This window comes from Physeter macrocephalus, chromosome 7 (genome assembly GCF_002837175.3).
Source record: "Physeter macrocephalus isolate SW-GA chromosome 7, ASM283717v5, whole genome shotgun sequence".
NCBI classification, from domain to species: Eukaryota; Metazoa; Chordata; class Mammalia; order Artiodactyla; family Physeteridae; genus Physeter; species Physeter macrocephalus.
The window spans coordinates 111,213,378-111,236,246 of record NC_041220.1 but is presented as its reverse complement, the minus strand read 5'-3'; the positions used below and the strand labels follow the sequence as shown (position 1 = coordinate 111,236,246).

Here is a 22,869-nt window from a genome sequence, read left to right as displayed (position 1 = left end):
GGTCCGGGAAGATCCCACATGCCGCGGAGCGACTGGGCCCGTGAGCCATGGCCGCTGAGCCTGCGCGTCCGGAGCCTGTGCTTCGCAACGGGAGAGGCCACAACAGTGAGAGGCCCGCGTACCACAAAAAAAAAAAAAAAAAGTCTTCTATGTATACATTCCTGGCATCAGGACAACAAAGTTTTATGGTGGTGACATATTAAGGGAACCTTTGATGGTTTATGTTCAGCACTTAAAAAAAAGAAGCATGCTGGCACTCTCAGATGAACACTGACAACACAATAATCAGAACTGAGCATGCTGCTACTTGAGAACTTACACTGGAGAGGAAAAATCAAATGGGTTTTTAAAAGAGTAAACTGAGATAATAAGAACCCCACTTATTTCGAAAATACTACCCACGTAGGTTAGGTAAATTCCAAGTTAAAAAAATATATTATAAGATAGAAAAGAAACTTTGGAAAATATCAGCTATCAGTCAAGTAGCTGATACTAAAGAACACACTTTAGAATAAACAGCTTGTCCTACCATTGGACACGTCACATTTTACTAACATGGATTTCATCTGGTAGTTCAGGAACAATTACATATACTTTCAAATTTCAGTGTTCCTAATTCTTGTGAAAACTATGTCTATAAATCACAAGTTTACATGACACACTTAAAGGAGTATCAGATACTGAAGAATAAGAGTATTTCAACAAGATTATTTCTGTATCAGGTGAGGTCAACTATGTATCTATGGGACAGTTAGACCCTACATAACTCTTTCATTTGACATTTAAAATGCTAGGAAAAGGACTTCCCTCGTGGTGCAGTAGTTAAGAATCCGCCTGCCAATGCAGGGGACACAGGTTCCATCCCTGGTCCGGGAAGATCCCACATGCCACGGAGCAACTAAGCCCATGCGCCACAACTACAGACGCGCACGTGCCATAGAACCCGTGCTCCGCAACAAGAGAAGCCACTGCAATGAGAAGCCCGTGCACCGCAACGAAGAGTAGCCCCCGCTCGCTGCAACTAGAGAAAGTCGCACGCAGCAATGAAGACCCAACACAGCCAAATAAATAAATAGATTTTTTTAAATGCTAGGGAATATTACTTTAAGGAATAAGTGAAAAATTTTACTCTTCTATCCTTGCATCTTTCTAGTGAAATCTAACCCTATCTTTTCTTTATTTCTGTTTTTTTTCTTTTTAACACCTAATGGTAGAAAGTTTTCAGTTGAAATTAATTAAAAAGACAAGTCTTCTCAGACTTGTAATGCAGCATGTGTCAGAGGATCACATTTCCAATGACGTTTTCTTCATCCAAAACCACACTGGTAGAAAGAACAGGAGTTATACAGACAATTGCTCTAAGTTGACACAGCAGATCTTTTACCAACTACTTTTGTGAACTTGGACAAGACACTGAATATCCCTGATGTCTCTTCAAATGAAAAATGAAATATTGTTTATAGCTTATTATAATAAATAACACTCTACCTCCTAATGCTATTGTAGTGATGAAAATAGATAATATATGTAAAATACCCAAGCACTGTGAAGGCTAAATAATGATTTGCTTTTATAAGCATCTGACGCCAATGAAAAATAACTTGCTAAGTTAATCAAAATCCTTCTCAGAGGAACATTACAAACTGGTCAACAGTTGAAGGGAATTTAATCACAAAGATCAAAGAGCTCAGAGTTGGAAGGGACCTCAAAATTTCAAGCCAAACCTCCTACCTGACTTTGAGTATTAAAGTGTTTTCATCTAACAGAGATCCAAGGAGGCTGTCAATTTGCCAAAGCTTCCCAACTAGTTAGTGGAAGAACAAGGAGGTGCAGAATGTTAAGGCTTCTAAGGTTACTGATGCTGCAATTCTCTTTTTCAAAATCCATTTTCATTATTAATAGTGAATAAGAGTATAAAATTATTTTAATTGCACTCCGATTAAATAGATTTTAAAAGATTTACCCTTATTATATTTTTGTCTTCCAGCAAAATGGCATCTCATATATTTGGTGACAATAGTTATAGAAAAGTGGTTTGCTTGAGAACGTAAATTTTTATATCAGGCAGGAGTAGAGAGGGCTTATGACTGTTTACTTGTATCACACAGTTTCCCTACCTTGATTGCAGGTTTTGCCGGCATATCCAGGATGACACTTGCACTTGTTTGGTCCGATGCATTCACCGTGTTTGCACTGTGGCTGGCACACAGCTGTGAAAAAAGGACATCATGCATTATTTCTAGGTCAGCAGCATGTCAACCAAGTAGAATCTACGTCATGTACTAGTCTGATAATAAAAAAAAAAAACTAAGAACTTATACAATAGAGTAATATACAGATCATTTTGTCCCGGAGCAGTAAACATTGTTTAGACTACAGACTCACACACGTGTTGTGTGTGTGTGGTGTATTGCTTGGGGCTGAAAATTTTGCTAAACTTGAGGACAATACTCAAATAGCCAAATAGAAGAAAAATTGGAAAACTATGCATAAACACAACTGATGTTTGTCAATAGTTATCACTTTATAATAATCTGCACCCATACTTTCAAAATCATTTTCTCAAATACGCTTCAAAACATAGTTCTTAATCCAAAGATATCGGTTAAGTATGAACTCCAAATAAATTTCCAATTAAATGATATTTTATTGGAAATGGTATTTCTAAGAAGAAAATGGTTCAAAATGAATGAAAAACTAAAACTAAATATTTTTGAAACCTCAGCTTAAGAATACTTCTGTCATTTTGCCCATTCTTAACCTTCAGTTGCATCGCAATTGCTCATCAATCTATAATACACTTTCTGCAGCCTATCACAGAAAATAGAAAGTTCTATTTTACATTGCCAGTCTTCCATCAACTGAGTTTGTCTTCCTTCAAGACCCCAAAATGCTATAAATCATCATCACTCAAATCTTTTCACAGTCTTCAATTCCTACCAAGATACTGGTTAGAATTTATTCTGTTTATACAGTGATTCTCAGCAGGGGGTATTTTTGCTGCCTATGGGGCATTTAGCACAAATGGAGACATTTTTTATTGTCACACTGGGAAGAGGGTGCTACTGGCATCTAGTGGGTAGAATACTGGGATGCTGCTAAACATCCTACAATGCTCAGATAGCCCCTGACAAAAACAGATTATCCAGCCCAAAACATGATGGTGCCAGATTGAGAAATCGCTCTATACCAAATATACGTATCGTGCTACACCAGCTACTAAAATAGATGAAAAATAATTGTATAGTGTGGTCACTGGCCTCAAAGAGCTTACAATCTAGACGAAGAGACAAAACAATCATGTTTTAAATTCAAGGCAATATTTATTTATGAGCAAAATTGGTGGCACATATGAAATTTGTGAAGAAATCATCACACAAGCATATCCATATAGAGTTGCACAGAAAACCTCGAAGAAGAGATCTTGAGTTGGATCTTGAAGCCAGGGTAGACAGAGAAGAGAGCGGACCATCCAAGGTATGGAGAACTGTAGAGCCAAACAGGCCATCATTTATTTAGAGGACACTCAGGAGGCCTGTCAAGCTAAAGAGATGGGTAAATGCTGGGGGGAGAGTGAGAGGTGGACAATCATAGGTGAGTGGTACCAGACAATGATGTTCCCTAAATTTCAGATTGAGGATTATAGACTTTATCTATAAATGAAAACTTCATCATCATCAGGAGGATTACCTGATTAAATAAAAACTCTGGGGACATGAGCATGGTGATGATACGTAGGAGAGACTGGAGTCTGACATGCAGAAGGCAGGGTTTGTTCTTGGGACAGGAAGGGATGGGCTTCCGTAACCGCTGAGTGAAGAGCAGACAGGTCTTGAAGACCAGGTGGAGTGGGGTCAACAGTGACCCCGTGTTCTCCAGTCCCTGACACCTGCTTCCTCTCACATTAGCCCATGCTTTTCTCCATTCTGGGAGACGCTCCCATTTTCGGACAATTCTCAAACATTCCCTTCAAAACTCTAACGCTCCTGTGAAGCTGATGTGCATGTTATTTTTGGTGTTTTCTACGTTTCCTCATTCAACTCTCACCAACCCTTCCCTCGCCTGGCACTCCACAGGCTTAGTTGCCAGTTTTACTTTCAGGCCTTTCCTGCCTGTATATTTGTCACCCCAACTGGACCCTCTACCGTGATTAATCCTTACTGCTGCTCTGTAGGTATTTAATGCAAAAGTTTGCAGAGAGAAAGGGTGAGCAGAGTGTAAATGGTAGAGAAATGCAATGGGGAAATTCATAAAAATCTGATTTTAGATATGGCATGACATTCAATAGGAAACGATTCTGTTCAGATCTGTGAGAAGAAATGCACTACCTAGGAAGGCCTTCCAGTATTATGCTTCAGCCAATTAGATACCTGGTAGATGGTTTATATGCAGTTTTAAAAACAAGTCCCAGAAATAAGCCACCTTTTATGTAATTTCCAGGCCCAATCACCAAGAAATGCAAGTTAGAAAGAAATTTCTTTAATCTTAAAAAAAGATGTTCCATAAATTTTAACAATTATATATGAATACAACTTGAATGAATCAAGCTATCACAGAGGCATCCAAAGTGCCATATTTAAAAAGAAAAAGTTGTATATCAACTACACTTGAATAAATTTTTTAAAAAGAAAAAGAAAATAAAGAAAAAGTAAACACCTCAAAATAATTAAATGCAAGTCTAGGTAATAACCTCCCCAAATAATTGGAATTTGAAAACATCTCAAAAACATGAAAAAGAAGTTTAGAAAGTACCACTAAAAATCATGAAAGAGTTTATTTATGAAACAAGTATAAGGCACTTAGGCTGTGTTGCCTTTTGACCCACTGACCAGCTTGAAGATCATCCATTTATAGTACTTTCAGGTGCTTTTCAGGAACAAAGGTTTTTATTGTCACCCTCCCTTTCTCATTGTTTGTTCTCAGTGGAGTGCTCCAATCTGGGGCACATTAAATGCCCTCATTCCAAGAGACCCAGGTTGTTAATGTTTCTTACATGTTTAGGGAGCCAGTATTTTCAAACAAACTGCTGTTTGCAGGTCTACCCAGCAGACTATTCACTGAAGTAACCAACGACCTATATATTAGCCAACAGGTATTAAATGGAATAGGATACTCACAACGCTGATGTAACCAATTTTTTTTCTCTTACAAAAAGAACACCCTTTGAAAACGGTTGCACAAAAGACTATCCCCTATTATCTTGCTGGCATTAGGTCTGCAATGTGATGTTCAGTCCAATAAACATGAACTGAATATTTAATACATGCAATTATTCTGCTAGGCAAGTGAGGGTGATGAAGGAATCACAGAGGATTTGAAAATTAACTGTGAAACTTTAATACACTGGCTGAAAGTTAACAAGGGCTATGATAGAGAGATGAGATAAAAGAAGGGGGGAGGGGCAGATCATAACTGTGACTGAGGTCAAGAAGAGTCATGTACCAATATGTTCATTGCAGCTCTATTTACAATAGCCAGGACATGGAAGCAACCTAAGTGTCCGTCGACAGATGAATGGATAAAGAAGATGTGGAACATATATACAATGGAATATTCCTCAGCCATAAAAAGAAACGAAATTGAGTTATTTGTAGTGAGGTGGATGGACCTAGAGTCTGTCATACAGAGTGAAGTAAGTCAGAAAGAGAAAAACAAATACCGTATGCTAACACATATATATGGAATCTAAGAAAAAAAAAAAAAAAGGCATGAAGAACGTAGGGGTAAGACCGGAATAAAGACACAGACCTACTAGAGAATGGACTTGAAGATATGGGGAGGGGGAAGGGTAAGTTGTGACAAAGTGAGAGAGTGTCATGGACATATATACACTACCAAATGTAAAATAGATAGCTAGTGGGAAGCAGCCGCATAGCACAGGGAGATCAGCTCGGTGCTTTGTGACCACCTAGAGCGGTGGGATAGGGAGGGTGGGAGGGAGGGAGACACAAGAGGGAAGAGATATGGGAACATATGTATATGTAGAACTGATTCACTCTGTTATAAAGCAGAAACTAACACACCATTGTAAAGCAATTATACTCCAATAAAGATGTTAAAAAAAAAAAAGGAAATGTGATCTGAGCAACGCCTTAGAGGTAAGAGGCAGAGAGATTTGGGATGGAAGACAAAGCCTTTCAAACTATGAGCAAAGGATGGGGGAAAGACAATGAAGGGAGTTCTCAGGGAGAACCACGGCTCTGGTGGAGCTACAGTACAAAGTGCTTAGAACAGCGGATGGGAGCAAAAGACAGGGCTAAGGCAGGTCATAAAAGGCACTGGTGGCAGAAACTGCTGGGTGCTTACTAGTATCTATTTTTCCCTTCTTGAAAACAGAATGGCTTTTTTTTTTTTTGGAGTGGATAATGAGTCAGCAGTGGAAAATTACATTCCCTATCCTCCCTGACACATTTGGGTAGTCAAGCGACTAAATTCTGGTCAATTGTATGTAATCAGAAGTTACTGGGTGGGGTTTTTGGAACTTAAAAGCCACTGAGAAAGGTGTCTGTCACACAGAGTGAAGTAAGTCAGAAAGAGAAAAACAAATACCATATGCTAACACATATATACGGAATCTAAAAAAAAAAATTGGTTATGGAGAACCTAGGGGCAGGACAGGAATAAAGACGCAGACATAGAGAATGGACTTGAGGACATGGAGAGGGGGAAGGGTAAGCTGGGACGAAGTGAGAGAGTGGCATGGACTTATATACACCACCAAATGTAAAATAGATAGCTAGTGGGAAGCAGCCACATAGCATAGGGAGATCAGCTCGGTGCTTTGTGACCACCTAGAGGGGCGGGCTAGGGAGGGTGGGAGAGAGACGCAAGAGGGAGGAGATATGGGGATATATGTAAATGTATAGCTGACTCACTATGTTATAAAGCAGAAACTAACACACCATTGTAAGGCAATTATGCTGCAATAAAGATGTTAAAAAAAAAAAGTGGCTCCTCTGTCTTCTCGCCTGGAATATGGAAGTCATGGCTGAACTACAGCAGCTACTTTCTGATCATGAGGTGAATCTTGAGAATGGAAAAGAGGCAAAGCTGGAAGTCACAATATTAACCCTAAATGGCCACCCAAGTAATTTAGGACACTGGTCTTTGTGTCAGTGTTACTTGCAGCCGAACACAATTACAATACAGTTACAATTACAATTCCTAACTATCCTTGAGCACAAGGCTGAGGAATCTGGACTTAATCTGTGTTTACTGTCAAGCCAACAAATGCTTTCTTTGGATACACACTTAGGACAGAAATGTTATGATTAAATTTTAGTAAAGAAATACAATTTGTCAAAGTTATCTTATACCTATAATATCATATACTTCAGAAGTATCTAAAGAATTTCACTTCTACATCTAAAAATTAGATTAGAAAATACTTAGCCACCTTGAGACTAGAGGAAAATGATTCCCAACTTCATTTTCAGACCCACCTTCTGACAGACCCACCTTCTGACAACCCACTTCACTGTAATGTGAGTTCTCAGTGGCCAGCACACACCCACCTTCACAACCTGCTGTGAAGAGGTCAGGAAAGAAATAAAATAAGTGGACTATCTTTAGTAGTCTATTTTAGAATGATCTTCTCATCATCATCAAAAATAGATGAGACACTGATTTGTAGGAAAGAATGTGTCTGTTGTCGCTATAGTTTAATCACAAAAGTCAGCATTGTTTCTCTGACCTTCACGTGGATCAGTGACAAGAAGTCTGGGCCACATTTGGTCCACTGGCCACTAGCATCCACATATGGTTTAGCAGCTCAAGAAATAAAATTCAGATGAGGATCACAGGTAGTCAATTAATGACAGATTCTTTTTCCCCCAAAATCAGATGCTGGAATTAAGGTCAAATGGGCAAAACACACTCAAAATTCACTCTCTAACATTCCTGCAACACAATCTCCAAAGTGCCCTTAAAATAACCCCTAAGTCATTACTTTAACTAGAAAAAGAAACATGTCTCAACTGGCAAAGCAAACATAGCTCTTTAATGTCACATGTTCCAAGCCTCTTCTGTTTGACTGCAATCTAAGATTTTCTCTTAAAAATTCATCCTAACTGATGTAACTGGGGTTCTGAGAGTTGGACAATGTTTTCTGACACTGAGTTGGACAATGTTATCAAATAAGTTGGGGGAAAATTAAACTCCCACATCAGTTCTATATAATATTTCTTACGTAATCTAATCACACTTGGGAGTCAAGTGCCAAACATTTGTAAAAAAATAAGGACATGTTGAGTTGCCCAAGCAGGTGGTGGCTCTGGAAACTGACAAGGGAGAAGCCAACTCAACCTCAGGTGTTGTTGTAACTTGAAAATGATTTTTTTTTCTTTTTTTTTTTTTTCCTTAATTTATTTTTATTTTTGGTTGTGTTGGGCTTGTGGGCTTTCTCTAGCTGTGGTGAGCGGAGGCTACTCTTCATTGCGGTGCGCGGGCTTCAGTAGTTGTGGCACACGGGCTCAGTAATTGTGGCTCGTGGGCTCTAGAGCACAGGCTCAGTAGTTGTGGCGCACGGGTTTAGTTGCTCCGCGGCATGTGGGATCTTCCCAGACCAGGGCTCGAACCCGTGTCCCCTGCATTGGCAGGTGGATTCTTAACCACTGCGCCACCAGGGAAGCCTGAAAATGATTTTCTTAATGTAAATAAGATTGTCTTTCAAATCCTAAGAATCATTTGTAATTTTTGCAATCTACATCATGTTGCTATTCAGATATGGAACACTAAAAGCAGAAAAAGAGCCTTGTCCTCCAGAGTCTGTAATTTAGAAACAGGTGACATAAAGTATGCAAGTTGGCCTTGGGAGAGAAAGAGTAGCTGAAAGAGGCATTAAACAAGTCATTGCTATATTGCTATATTAACGGGACCTGGAAGGAATGGAGGCAGAATTCTCATAGGGCTCCACTGGAAAGGACCTTGAGCTTCCCTATATCATAGGTATAACAAATCCAGAGGGAAGAATCCTACAGATTCCAAGATCTCCAGAGGAAAACAACCCTCCAGCCTTCCTAATATCCTGTATTCTAGTGTTGAATATCCTATTTTCAAATCTAAATTCCCTCTGTAGTAAAAACTGAAATAAAAGGGCCTCTGATTGTTACCACTATAAAATACTATCTGTTAAACGATCTCATGAATACAGAATGCAAAACCACTTTATATGACTGATTAAATTTACCCTCACAGTATCCATATAAGGCAGGAGAGAGACAGACATTATCCTCATTTTACCAGCAGACAAGCAAAAGCACAGAAAGTTAAGTGACTTGCCCGATTTCAGTAAAAATTTCTTATCCCAGTTCCACGGAGAATCTGCTAATACTTCTGGTAGTCAGAAAAAGGCCAGAAACCTAGCTTTTTGAGTGGATTTGGAAGAGAGGAGAGTGAGATTATAGTAATATTAAACAGGAAAGGATGAGAGGGATAGAGAATATCAAAGGTAATTAAAGGCATAAATGTATTTGGGTTACATTTCTAGGAAGGAAAAGTCGCAGTTAAGAATACAATCTGTAAGTTAAGAAAATTAAAGTAACCCTGCCAGAATGTTTCAACATAAAATAATCTCTTTGCTCTACTGCTTGTTTTGTGCAGAACCCAGATTTTGAATCATTAATGAAGTATAGAATTGTTATCTCTTCTGATGTATTACTACAACTATGATTTTTTTTGTTCTCATATTTTAAGTAACATTATTTTTATTAAGAATTTAAACAAATCATAAACTACAGTCAAATATTAAGTCAACCAATTGATTAATAATTTAGAGTATGAAGTTAAAATAAATAAGAATTTCTGCTCTATATAATGTTATCTCCCAAGAGCTGTCTGGCTACCTTATTTTATTTTTGTCTTTGGGAAAATCCAATTCAAATTTCTCAAGTACCTATTTAATCTCTATTTAACTTTTAATTCCTGAAGTAGACCAAAGAAAATAAGTGCCTGCATCTGCATCTTTGAATCTCAAGCTAACTTTTATTTACCATAATTAAGCAATATCCATTTCCACTTAAATCTTCTGAAAAGTATTGTCATTTTTGGTTTACTTGAAATTTTAACTTTTCTTTCTGTTTTCTTTGTGGTAGAAGAGTGGAATTTAGATTAATGCAAAATGAGACTTTAAGAACACATCAGAAAGTGTTACTTATCAGGAAGCGTGAAGTAGATTTTTGTTTTTGTTTTTTTAAGTAGGGTAACAGAAGCAATGAGCACACATAACACCCAGATCTTTGTTTCTTTTTTTTACAAGATTTTTTTTTTTTGACGTGGACCATTTTTAAAAACTTCATTGAATTTGTTACAATACTGGCTCTGTTCTTTATGTTTTGGTTTTTTGGCCGCAAGGCATGTGGGATCCCAGCTCCCCGACCAGGGATCGAACCCAGGCCCCTGCACTGGAAAGCAAAGTCTCAACCACTGGACCACTAGGGAAGTCTCCAGATCTTTGTTTCTAAATACCATCCCACAGTAAAAGGACTCAGGGCTGGGGCAGAGAGGCTGAAATATTTTGCTGTGACAAAAAGCAAGGACATATTGAAAGAATGATGGAAACAAGTGAAAAGGACACAGGAGCTGCTTGGAGGTGTTCCCATTGGCCAAATTTGGGATAATTTGAGCACCAAGAAGAATAAGAGTAGTAACTGATAACAATTGAATAATAAAAGAATCCACGGGTCCAAAGTGATTCTAGAAAAGAAGAGAACAGAGATCCTCTTTACAGAATGCCAGTGAACACGCAGAAGGAATGACAGAATCTGAAAAAAACAACTTTATAACCACCATTAAATAATTTGAGCAAAAATTATCCAAAAGTTTGCTGGGGAACAGGATATTCAAACAGTTTCAATGTATCACCCCATAAATTACTTACTAATTACAAAGAGAAGAAGGTGCCTTTCAGTGGAAAAGTCTGGTAGTCAGAACCTTAATCTAGTGATCAAATTTAGCACCACCAGTAATAGAACAAACTGACATTATGTGCATCGGGAATGTTATAATATATGATCACCTAGTAATATTCTTGCAAAAAAGGTTTAACTAGTATCTAATAATGAGGAAACCTTAGACAAATTTAGATTGTGCAATATTCTACCAAGCAGTTGACCTGGACTCTTGAAAAATGTTACTGTCAAGAAGGGAAAAAAAAAGTAGATCTAGAACTCTTCTAAAACTGTTCTAAATTAAAGAAGACCAAAGAGGAATGTCAACTAAATGAAGTATATAATCCTTGATTGGACCTGGATCAGAAAAAAACATAAAAATCATTTGGAGATAATTTGGGAAATCTAATTATGGACTGTTTGTGACATAATATTATTGTACCTATGCTAAATTTCTTAAATGTGATAATGGTATGCATGCTGAAGTATATAGGTACAAAGAGCCATTATGTCTGTAAGTTACTTTCCAATGGCTCACTAATATGTGTGTATGTGTGTGTGTATGTGTGTATATATATATATATATATAGAGAGAGAGAGAGAGAGAGAGAGAGAGAAGAGTGTGCATACATGCAAATATGTAATATGTTAACAACTGTACATGAAGAGTACATGGCTATTTACTGTTGCTATACTTGCAATTCCTCTGTGGATTTGAAATTTTCAAACACAAAAATGGGAAAAAATTTATAAACATGAGTAGATAATATGTATACTTTGACAAATATTTCTTAACATGTGAGCTGTTGTTCACTTAGTGCACTCTAGAGAAGAGGGTAAGGCACACATGCTGGAGTTAGACTGCTGGGTCCCAGCTCTACCACTTGGGAAATGAATGACCCATGCAGATTACTCAGCTTCTCTCTGATCTAAAATGAAGATCATAGGTTGAACCAGAGGAAGTTGTCGGCACTGCCATTTTTTACTTACAAAATAGTAAAGCAACATGGTGCATATAGAATTTACCCATAGGTTTATTGGGATGATTAAATGAGAAAATCCAAATAAAGTACTTAGAATAGTACCCATCTCATAGTAAGAGCTCAATAAAATGTTATCTATAATGAGAATTATAAGAATGACAAAGAGGAATAGCTACAGTGCCCAAGAAACTGTATTAAGAGCTGTGGGTTTCACCATGCCACTCTCCCCCTTATACTCGCTGACTCCTCACTATGTTTACCTATCATTATACTCATCATACCGGCTCAAACTCTCAGTATGGCACTCAGCCCCACATTTCATAATTCGACTCCTGCCTGTCCCACCAGCCTCATCTCCAATCACATCCACAAACAGACCAACTGATGGCAGTTCTCAGGAAGTAACATACCCTAATACTTGCGTGCTTTTACATGGAAATGTCATTCTTCCCCTTGTCTGATGGACTAACATCTAGACAGGCTTCAATACCCAGCTTAAACAGTATTTGCTTTAGCCCCTCCAAGATTTGCTTTAGCTCCTCCTTCTGAGTTTGGAGCCCTCCTCAGTGCTTTCCTAAACCTCTGTGCATACCTCTGCCATAAATTTTATACACATATATTTATATATACACATATATCATGCTTTATTATCACAGTTAGTCTTCTCATCCTGCTCCCCCACCACTAGGCTTTGAGCTCTTTAAATACACAGTACCTACTCTGAAATCTCATAGTCTCCTGACAAAGACAGACATGACAGGTGTACAAGGTGTTAAAAGAATACAGAAGGAAGAATTTCTCTGCAGACAGGAGGGAGTAGGAAGAATGTCAGGAAAGGCGGCAGGAAGAAATGTGAACTGAATCTTAAAGGATGAGTAGAAGGAATTCACCATGTGGTTGGGTGAAGGGCCTTATTCAGAATCAGCAGCATAAGCAAAGCCAGAGAGGCATGAAGCAGCAGAGGGTCTGGCAATGCGAGGGCAGTCCACTGGGATTGTGTCCACACTGCAAAAAACAGTCCTTTTTAAAATAAGGCAATCATCAGCCTGAAGACTCTAGTACTCAGAGAATCAGTCAGTATTCTATCCATAATGGCGAACAATAATGGATTATAAGCAGTAGATGACACAATCAGATTACACTTTATGTGTTTTCAAGCATGTAAATTGATTTCTTTTAAGAAGCTTCATCAAGAGTTAAGATCTCTAATATGTAATATGGTCATAAGATAGGCAGACAAATTAAATATATTTATTTTCCCAGTAAACAGTCTTTCCTAAAACTGCAATCTGCTTATTAAGATTACATCATGTTCACACTTTTTAGGCCTTTTATATAGAAGTGCCTGGTCCTTATACCTTCAAAGTACTGACTGAGCTAGACTAGGCACTGCAGAAGCTAAAGATGTATAAGACACAGACCCCAGCTTCATGGAACTAACAGCCTAGCAGAACAAATGATATAGATCCACAAGTAACCACAACGTAGGGCAGGATGAGATAGGCTCCGTGCCAGTGTCAATAACTAAATGTAGAGAAAGAAGAGACTTCCTGCCGCTAAAATCAGGAAGAAAGAAAGGAGAAGGTGGCATCTGAGTCAGGCCTGGAGGCAGGGCTGATTCTCAGTATGTTCAGCTAAGAAAGAATATAAATTTCAAACATAAGTACAGTCATTCATTCCTAACAATGATTTACTTTTAGTTGAATATTTGCTTTTAGGAGTGATAACGATGGGAAACAGAAAAAGCCAACCAAAAGGGGAAAAAAGATAGAATGTTTGTAGAGTGTGATGTTTTTCAGCCTTTGATATAAACAAATGTTGAATTACTCATTTCTTTCGGCTGGAGGCCAAAATGGTAAACTGGAAAGAAAGTTTTTCAAGAAGTGAAAACTCTCAGAGAACATTTCGGCTGACAGGCGATATAGTATTTTAACTCTCCCACATTCTTCTGATACTGTGATCCTCTCTGGAGGTAGTTGTGAGGATCATTAATGTTGACTGAAGGTGACAGAGGGGAAGGAAGGTTTGGGTAGAACAGGGGTGGAGAGATCACAGCCTGTGCCCCTCTCACATCGCGCCCCTGAGCTCCAGGCCCTGGAATCCAACCACGTAGCACATCTCTCCACTTCAAAGTCTCATAAGCACTTCACACATATCACATCCAACACTGAAGTCTCCATCTGCACTTTCTCCCATGTTCTCTAGATCACCAAATCACACAACCAGAAACGCAGGCATCATCCTGGAGTCCCTCTTCCTTACAACCAACCTCACCACCACCAGCCACCATTTTCCTGAATGTGAATCAATGGAAGCCAGTTACTGAGCTAAGTGCTTTGCATTTTCTCATTTGATCCTCATAACAACCCCGTAAGGTAGGGCTCTTATCTATATTTTACCAAAAAAGAAGCTATTGCTCAGAAAGGTTAGTTTCTCAAAAACACAGGTCTGGTAGCAGCCAAGTCTGTCTATGAAAGCCTGCACTCCCCAGCACTGTCCTAAAGCATGCCTCCCCATCCTTTCTTTTTCGTACCTTTCAATCCCTAATCTTCCCTCTGTTCCCACCAATACCGCTTAAAACTCAATTTCTCACCAGGTTTACTGTAACAGCCTCTAGTCCTGAGCCTCAAAAGGCTGTCTCTTAATTGCCAATCAGCAAAATGTTCAGAAATGGGCCCCAGAACCCCAAATGCCTACAGATCCTGGGCATCTGCCTGAAGCAGTGCGCCCTATGATAAAAAGGAGTACACGCTTCTCCAAATGGGGCAACGCTAAGCAACTCCAGCCCACCAATTCCTTGCAGCAACGCAGAGCTACTGATTTATCAACAAAGCCTGATACCCATTTTACCTCGGAAACACTGGCGACTATTTCGAAAAATGTTAACACTCTCTGTGAGCAAAATCAAATTCACCTGTATGCTAGATAGGACCCATTGGCACCAGCTTATAACTTATGAAACATAAATCTTATTATGTAATTCCCCTGCTTAAAATCTGTACAATGTCCCTCTGCAACTTTGGGATAAACCCTACTCTATTTAAGATGGAATCAAAGGCCTTCCATGAGTCAGCCCATTCCTACCTCTCCCACAGCATCTCTCATCAGATATCCTTCAAACACATACCCCAATGCCAAATGAAGGTTCTTACATTTCCTGGAATGTGCCTCTCATTCTGGCTTCTGAAGTTTCAGTGCATTTTTCTGTCTGGCCAGGGTGCCCTTTACTTGACTTACTTATCCCTCAGGATTTAGCTAGGCCACCAGTCCATCACTCTTGGGTGGGGATACTGCCCACTGAGACGTGCTCTCACAATATCCTATCTCAAAACACACCTCTCATCCAATATTGTTTTCATCTGTGGGCCTTCAACATTGACAGGGAATGACATAAATGCCTGTAGCTTCATCTTACTAATGTATCTGCAGTGGCTGGCACAGGATCAGACAGGTAATCACCCTCAGTATGTAGTTATTGAATGAATGAATCAACTGAACACAACTGAGTCTGTGAAATCTTCCTTGATCCTCTCCAGCAGGAAGTAATTCTTCCTCTCAACAGCCTCAACTCTTTATCCTTAACTCTTGCCTACTTTAGAATCCTGGAAGGAATAAGAGACAGCCATCTTACCAAATCAGCTCCTCCCAAGCAAGAGTCCATGTTTTACTAATCTCTGTATCTCTGCCAGCCCCTAACTTAGCTCCTTGCCGCTAGTAAACTCTCAAATGTGTGTCAAATAAATGACTAAGTAACTCTACATGTAATTCTACAATTCAATTCTCGACCCTTCCAGTTCCTTTTCCTTGGGTTAGGTAACCAAAACCCTACTTCACTCTGACATTTGCAAATGGATGTTATTAAAGAAGTGGAAAAGGAATGGTTCAAAAGCACAGATGGTCATCCAATGACAGTCTTTATTTTAGAAATGAATAATCTGAGAAATCTTCTACTACTTCCAATGGATTTTTTCCAAACGATGGGCATGGTAAACAAAATGTATTTTAAAACATGCTATACCATGGATGCCACCATGGAGCCTAGTAAAAATAAAACACTGTTTCAAAGTTCATTTGTATTCTTTATATTGACCATACAATAATAATAGCAAACATTTATCAAGAGCTGTTCTGCATGAGGCATTCTCCTTATGGCCAGCAACAATCTTGCCAAGTAGGTTTAAAGATTGGGAAATTGTGGCTCAGAAGATTTAAATAAAATATCTAGTATGTCATAGTTGGTGAGTCACAGGAACAGGTCCTGAACCCACATCTGTTGGTGACAAAGCCCACATTATACTCTTTGTTTGTTATGACCTCCTAAACCTCTGCCATAGCTCTGCTAGTTAATACTATAGCTGATAGTAAATATAAGATACATATGCTTTGGTTTTTTAAGTGTCCCTGAACAGAGAAATTTCTTAACTTTTATTTCTAGAACTATCAATCTTGCTCCCAAGTGATTTTATTAAAATCTCCCCTTAAAAACATTTTCTCTGACATGTCATAGTATCTTCCATCTATCAGTTTAAAGTACATGGTCTTCTTGGCCCCAACTCCGTTAAATAGAATTTCACACATTTCACCAAAAATTTCCACAAAAGTATTACAAGGGTGATTTGTTAGGTAACACTGTTCACTTCCAAAAATATTTAAAACAAGAAACACTTTATGCACCAAAACAATAGCATGAATACTACGAGGTGCTATTATAACATCTTACATATCTTATACAATAAAAATATTTCTTACCTGATTCTTTCCATGGAGAATTAATGAATATGAGATACAATTCCCTCAGGTTAATGATAGGATGGTGTTAGTAATTTCATTTGGTGGACTTTTTTTTTTTATTTGCTTCTTTAAGTATTAAAAACATAAACTGTCCTTTAGGTTAGAATGGAGGTCAATTTATTAGATTCATAAAACAGGAGAAAGGAATTATAAACTGAAAGGGAAAAGTTTAATGTAATAACTGAAATAAAATTATGAACAGAAGAAACACATCTCTAAGGAATATAGATCCCCCCCACCAAAAGCAACTCAAAAACACAACTAGTGTTAAGTTTTATTAATAACTTTGTAAAGTTTTTATTTAGAAGTACTGTATGTCTTTCAAGACATAGATTAGCCAAAATTATTTCAAAAAATATGTTCATCTAACCTTTGAGCTGGCACCTTATCCTGGCTATTCTCTGCCTTAAGACGTAGAAAGCTGCAAAACAAATGTCCAAAAAAAGAAATTCCAGATCTTTTCTCTGTAAGGAGGCTGGACTTGGGTATTTATCAACTTGTTACATTCCCGGAGACTTACACATATGCAACTTTCAGTGCTTTTCTGAAACAAACAAAAAAATCTAGGACATGTTCAAAATAGTAATATTTTAGTCACCATTCTGTCATTAAAAAACATTTTGTAACAAAAATATTAACCAATAATTGAAGTTGTGCTATTCTTTCATAGTTCAAATTCTAAATTAAAGTATTTCAGACCTTTTGTGACACTGTACCTTTCAATCCAATTTTTCATTTTCAGAATATTAATTTTTGGTTCCAAGAGACAGTATCCTTTTATTTAACTGAGTGTTGGACAAAATATCTGAAAAAAATTAAAACTTTTGATAAATTAGTAACCAAGCCTGGTAGTTTTTAAATTGATATATCTTTACTTACCTGTTTCTTACATACTGTGTGTTCCCTTTTCTCTCCAACTTTGCGGAGGAAATATTAAGGTTTTTTTTCTTTCCTTCCACAGCATTTTCTTCTTTCATGGCTGCTTTGGTTGTCAATAGCAACAAGAATTAGTGTGAAAACTCAGCCATTTCACTTGAAGATATGTAAATTACCCATTTTAATGAAAGTAAAGGGAAGTAACTTGAAACACTACTAGTAATGGTCAGCGTTCGACCAACCTAGAGATCCTAGAGGTAAGGGAAGAGATGATTGTATGACTTCTCTTTTGGATTAATGTCTTTCCTCTTTAAAGCATAAAATATGCTTTAAAGAGGAAAGACTTTAACTTTCCATTTGTGTATTTATTTGTGTAATTTAAAATTAGGTGAATGGAGCCTTCTTTTAGGTAATATTAGAAGATAAAAATTCTAAGTCCAATTTGATTCAATTAAAGTAATAATCTAACTATCGATCCAGAATGATTGCTCTGTACTTTTAAAGGTACACATTACATTTGCTTGTTAGAGGTTTTCTTGTGTGTTGGTTAGGTTTTTAACTTTAAAAGAACTCACCATATCTTGATGTTGATACATTTCTTTAAAAAAAGTAATGAAATATATCAGGCACAATCTATGCAAAAAGCTGAAAATAAATCAAAGTATAAATTGCAAAATTATATTCTGGATCACATATTAAAGAAAACTGTTTATGACTATGGTTATGTATGAGAAGGGAAAAATATAAAAGGATACCGTTTCTTTAATACTCTTTAAATGCCAATTTTGAAAAATCTAATTTATCAAGAAAAAATATTAAATGATTTTAAACAAAGGTAAAACAAGCCAATAAAGAATAGCAAACATCATTGTCTTCTAAGTAGTTATATTAGTACCAAGCATCCAACAGTTCTGTATAGTTTATTTTTGTTCACAATATCTTAAGTTGGGTCATATTTCTCTTACTTAACTTAAATCAGCCTTGACACACATAGATTTAGCAAGTTTTATGTTCTCAGTATGTATAGCCATTAAGTAAGACTTCTTAGCATGAAATTTTAGCCAATGCCCCATATTCTAAAATTTGCATTTTAAAACTATACAAAACTGCATTTTAAATCAAAGCAATTTTAAACATGGAGAAGATTATTTCCAGAAAGTTTCTGGAATCTATTCTCTATTGACACGTAAGGAAATTTTCAGAGGCAACCATCACCACGGTTTTTGTGAAAGCTGCCAAAAATAAATGCCCTACATGTATTGTTTTGTGGTATAAACCCCACTAAAAAGCACTAAAATAGGATTCATTAGTAGCACATAATATAGAAAAATCTGTCCCATTTTTTTTCCTGATAACCTGCTTCCCGACAGCCACCGTAAAGAGCCACAGTGGTTAACACATGCAATCTCGCCAGCAAAGCCACCGGGTGAGAATTCACAACTGCAGAACTCTCTCCTGAGACTTGTCCCAGACCAGTGCTTCAGTTCACCTGAGGGCTCTCAGTGACACTACACTCTGCTGAGGGGTCTCAGTGATTATCAGGCATGGTTAAAGATCATAAGCACCCTAATGATTTTATAAAATTGTGACTAATATAAACCAGAGAAACTGAACTATTCGGGGATGACTTTTCTTGCCTGCTAAACACAGGTTACAGATTTGGAGTCCATCCTGGGCTTTGGACAGAGTTAGGGAAAATGAGGGATAAAAAACCCAAAGGAACTGAGCCTCCTTATTAGCCAAAGGTATCCCTATCTTCTGGCATATCGTCAGACAGTCTCTTAAGCATGATACAGGCACCTCTTTCCAGGTGATAAATGCCAGGTACATAGATGAAAGGGAATGGTCCTCCCTGACACTGTACTTCTACCTTCTAACCCTAATCTCTAGCTAGAAAAAAAGTAACTCTAAGATGTTCTCCATACCCCAACCCTAAATTTCACATATTTCTCATTGTCAAAAAGTTAATATTAGCCTGGCAAACTCTATTCATAGACAGCTCTCCAAGTCTGCATGTTTATAACACCAACATCCAGGACAACAGATCCCACGCCCACGAATAGCATTTTGAGTAAGAATTTGGATGACCCCAACTTTCAGTCTACTGCTTTATAGGCATTAAAGCCATAGCATTCATCAGACCTCAACACAAGATTAGAGAACAGAACATTTAACAAATCTACAAATCATTTCTTCATAATTTTATATTTTCTCCCCCAGTTTACCTCTTTCAAAAAAACACAATTCTGCCTTAATTAGGAAATAAACTATACAGGGGAATATCCTAATTTTTGGCCATACATAGACACCAAGATGCAATGAACCTTTTAATTCATCAGTAAAAACTCAATTGAGTTTTGATTTAAAAACTCAATCCAAGGGACAAAAGAACTTGAAACCACCATTATCTATATGAAACACCACGAAATATTGATGTAATCAGATGAGCTTGGGACAATTTACCCAGTAGAAACGATTGCCACAGTAAGTTATATAATATAAAATCAACTCTAAACATCCATGTGCATTAAAAAAAAACACACTTAAGCATGAGCTGCAATTTGTGTTTTTCTATTATTTGCTATTTGTTGGCATGAAAGCATTTGGCAGATAGTTACCAAGTACCTACAAAATCTTAACATTAAAATAAAATAGGAGGTAACAAAGGCTTTAGAAAAATATTTTAGGTGGCAGGAAGCTTATGTTCGAAAAATCTATCCAAGGAGTTAGTCTCTGTGCTAAACACACACCTTTGACCATTTAGGGATTTTTCATAGAAACCGAGTTTGAAAACTCTGATCTATAAAAACAAGGCTAGAGATTTTTGAAAAACAACACTGTTTTTGGCAAAGTAAGCATAAATCCAGAAATGTCTAATAGTTTCTTCTTTTGTGTACATTAGCACAAATTTAAACTGTGATGAAATAGTTCCTAAAAGTTCAGAATAAGTCAGTAATATTTACAAAAGACAACCTTAACCTTGTGATCTGATGATGTTATAACAGGAAAACAATGTCAGTTTTGGAGAATTTATATCATTAATCTACAGGACCATTAAGGAGATACTAACCAAATGAAGTGTGCAGTTTTAAAATTTATTTGATTCTAGACTATCCTCATGCAAATCACCTACAGCAAATCCTTAGTCTCAAGTTGGCTTTCCCCAGCATCTAATACCTACCAAGGCTGTCTCCAGCCTTTGGTTAATATATGGCAGAAAATGAGGGCTTCTAATTAAATATAATTAGGAGAAAAACTGTTTCTTCTACAAAATCAACTACTATATTATAAAGCTACGAAACTAATTTGATTATTCTTATCTCTTTTTCCTTCTATCAGACGTAAGAATAACAAGTTGACTTAACAGTGTTTCATCAGGCTAAGTTAAAACTAAAATTCTTGAGACTATCTGTGAAAGAATATGTAATAACACATGGATATCTACACTATTTTACCATACATAATAATACTTTATCACATCTAGGCTGTAACATACTCTTTTATGCTGGCTTTATTAGGAATTTTATTAGTATTTATATTATGACCATAATTATCTCAACTAGGCACTAGTAGTAATTACGTGATGAAATTGGAAAATTTTAAATGAAGCTTTAGTGCATTAAAATGCACTAAATATAATTTAAAATGCACAAATATAAATTTCTTTATATTTGATATTACTTAACTGAACTCTATACCTTGTAACACACTGATGATTTTTAAGTAACTAGATATACATTTTGAAACCAATTTTCTCTGGTAGATTCCCAGGGATGCACTGTCAATCACATTAGGCCTATGCTACAGTATTTTTCTATGGTCAGCAATTGATATCACTTTGAAATTTTTTCAAGCGAAATTATCTGGGCTACATTCTATTATATTTGAGAACTGATCATTTATTTATTCCCACAAAGAAATGTAAGATCTTGGCCCTGGCAATGTAAACTCCTTGGCTCCCCTCCAGGTTGATATAAGGTGACAATTCTTGGACAGGTTAGATTCTTGGTTGGTGCTGATCTCTGGAGAAAGGCATTCAAAGTCCCTTTCTCTGTTTCTCCCAAGGAGATGGGGCACTTACTGGATTGGGGCCCTCTCCAGACACATCATGTTGAGCCTTTCTTTTTCTTTTTTTTTTCTTTTTTTGAGACAGAGGTTCTCCTAGGGCATATGTATCCCAGTTTCAGGTTCCATTGCCAATGGAGCTTCAGGAGTGCATGAGGATTAACCTTTCCTCATACCCCAGTGAAAACAAGTTAAGTTTGTGTCTGGACCGTGACATAAGACTCTGCTTTGAGTCTATTCAGGCCCCAGTGGCTTATTTAAAGCAGCCCTCCATGAGATCCAGATGAACTAGAATAAAAACTAAGGGTCATTTGGGCTCCTTTGCACACCTATAACTATCATGAGCTTTGGGGAAATGAGCACTGGTCAACGATTTTGTTGTTCCTGGGCGCACTGGCCCTTATTCCAAGTAACAGCATAAGTAGGATAAATGATGCCTGGAAGCAATGTTTGTGCCTCACCTCTTACCCCAAGTTATAACTTGCATGAAAATGAGTAAGTACATACAAAATGGTAATGACTTTTTATGCTGATATTCAATGAATACAAAAATAATAACTCATACAAAATTGATACAAAAAATTCTCCGATTTCTTTGCAGAGCCTCCTAATACTGGATCCTAGGAGACACCTATCTGTATTCCATTCCCAGTGCCTCTGGGTACCAATTCCATCAACTGCTGACTGATTTTTAAAATACATGGGCTGAAAAAAAAAGAAAAGAAAAAATATATGGACTTGCTTTTAATTAATATTACAACAAACTTGATATTGTTAGAGATCCTGACTTGAAACTCTTTTGTCTAACCTAGAATTGTCCACCCAAAGCCCTATACTATACAGTTCACCCATCACTGCTAGATATTCTGGGCTAAGTCAAGCTGAGTCATCAGAAAGCTAAGTATGTATAACGTTTCTTAAGCTGCTTGTAAAATAGTTTTCTATGAACTGCAGTTCTGGAGTAAGGGTCTCTTCTTAGGTTGGAGGCTCTTCTATGGAACAGCTTTACAAAACCACCACTTGCTTCATGATAAAAACGTTGCTGTAGCCCCTTCCACTCCATCACTCAACCCTACTCTCTGAAGACCACATGGAAGTCTTTTTTCAGTACTATATGTGGGAAAAGACATAATTTCCCCAAATAACTGGCTTGGTTTTTCCCTAACAAACAACATGAATTATATAAGCAATGAAACTTCCTTTTTCCTTTGGCTAGCAGAAACTAAGAGCCAAATTATGAAACATAATTTAAATCCTATGGCTTACAT

The 22,869-nt window shown here is 37.3% G+C and overlaps 1 protein-coding gene across 11 annotated transcripts in view; it reads right to left on the bottom strand.

Moving 5' to 3' along the window:
- Nucleotides 1-22,869, bottom strand: part of NPNT (nephronectin) — a 79,822-nt gene that overhangs the window by 45,699 nt on the left and 11,254 nt on the right. For 7 of the 11 annotated variants that reach the window (XM_055086160.1, XM_055086162.1, XM_055086161.1 and 4 more), the window contains exons 3-4: nt 17,031-17,081; nt 2,118-2,210 (exon numbers count right to left, since the gene is read on the bottom strand). In XM_055086160.1, the coding sequence (XP_054942135.1) occupies nt 2,118-2,210; nt 17,031-17,081 (144 nt within the window). The remainder of the gene's footprint in view (nt 1-2,117; nt 2,211-17,030; nt 17,082-22,869) is intronic. The other 4 variants (XM_028492151.2, XM_055086158.1, XM_028492153.2 and 1 more) reach the window with 1 other exon arrangement.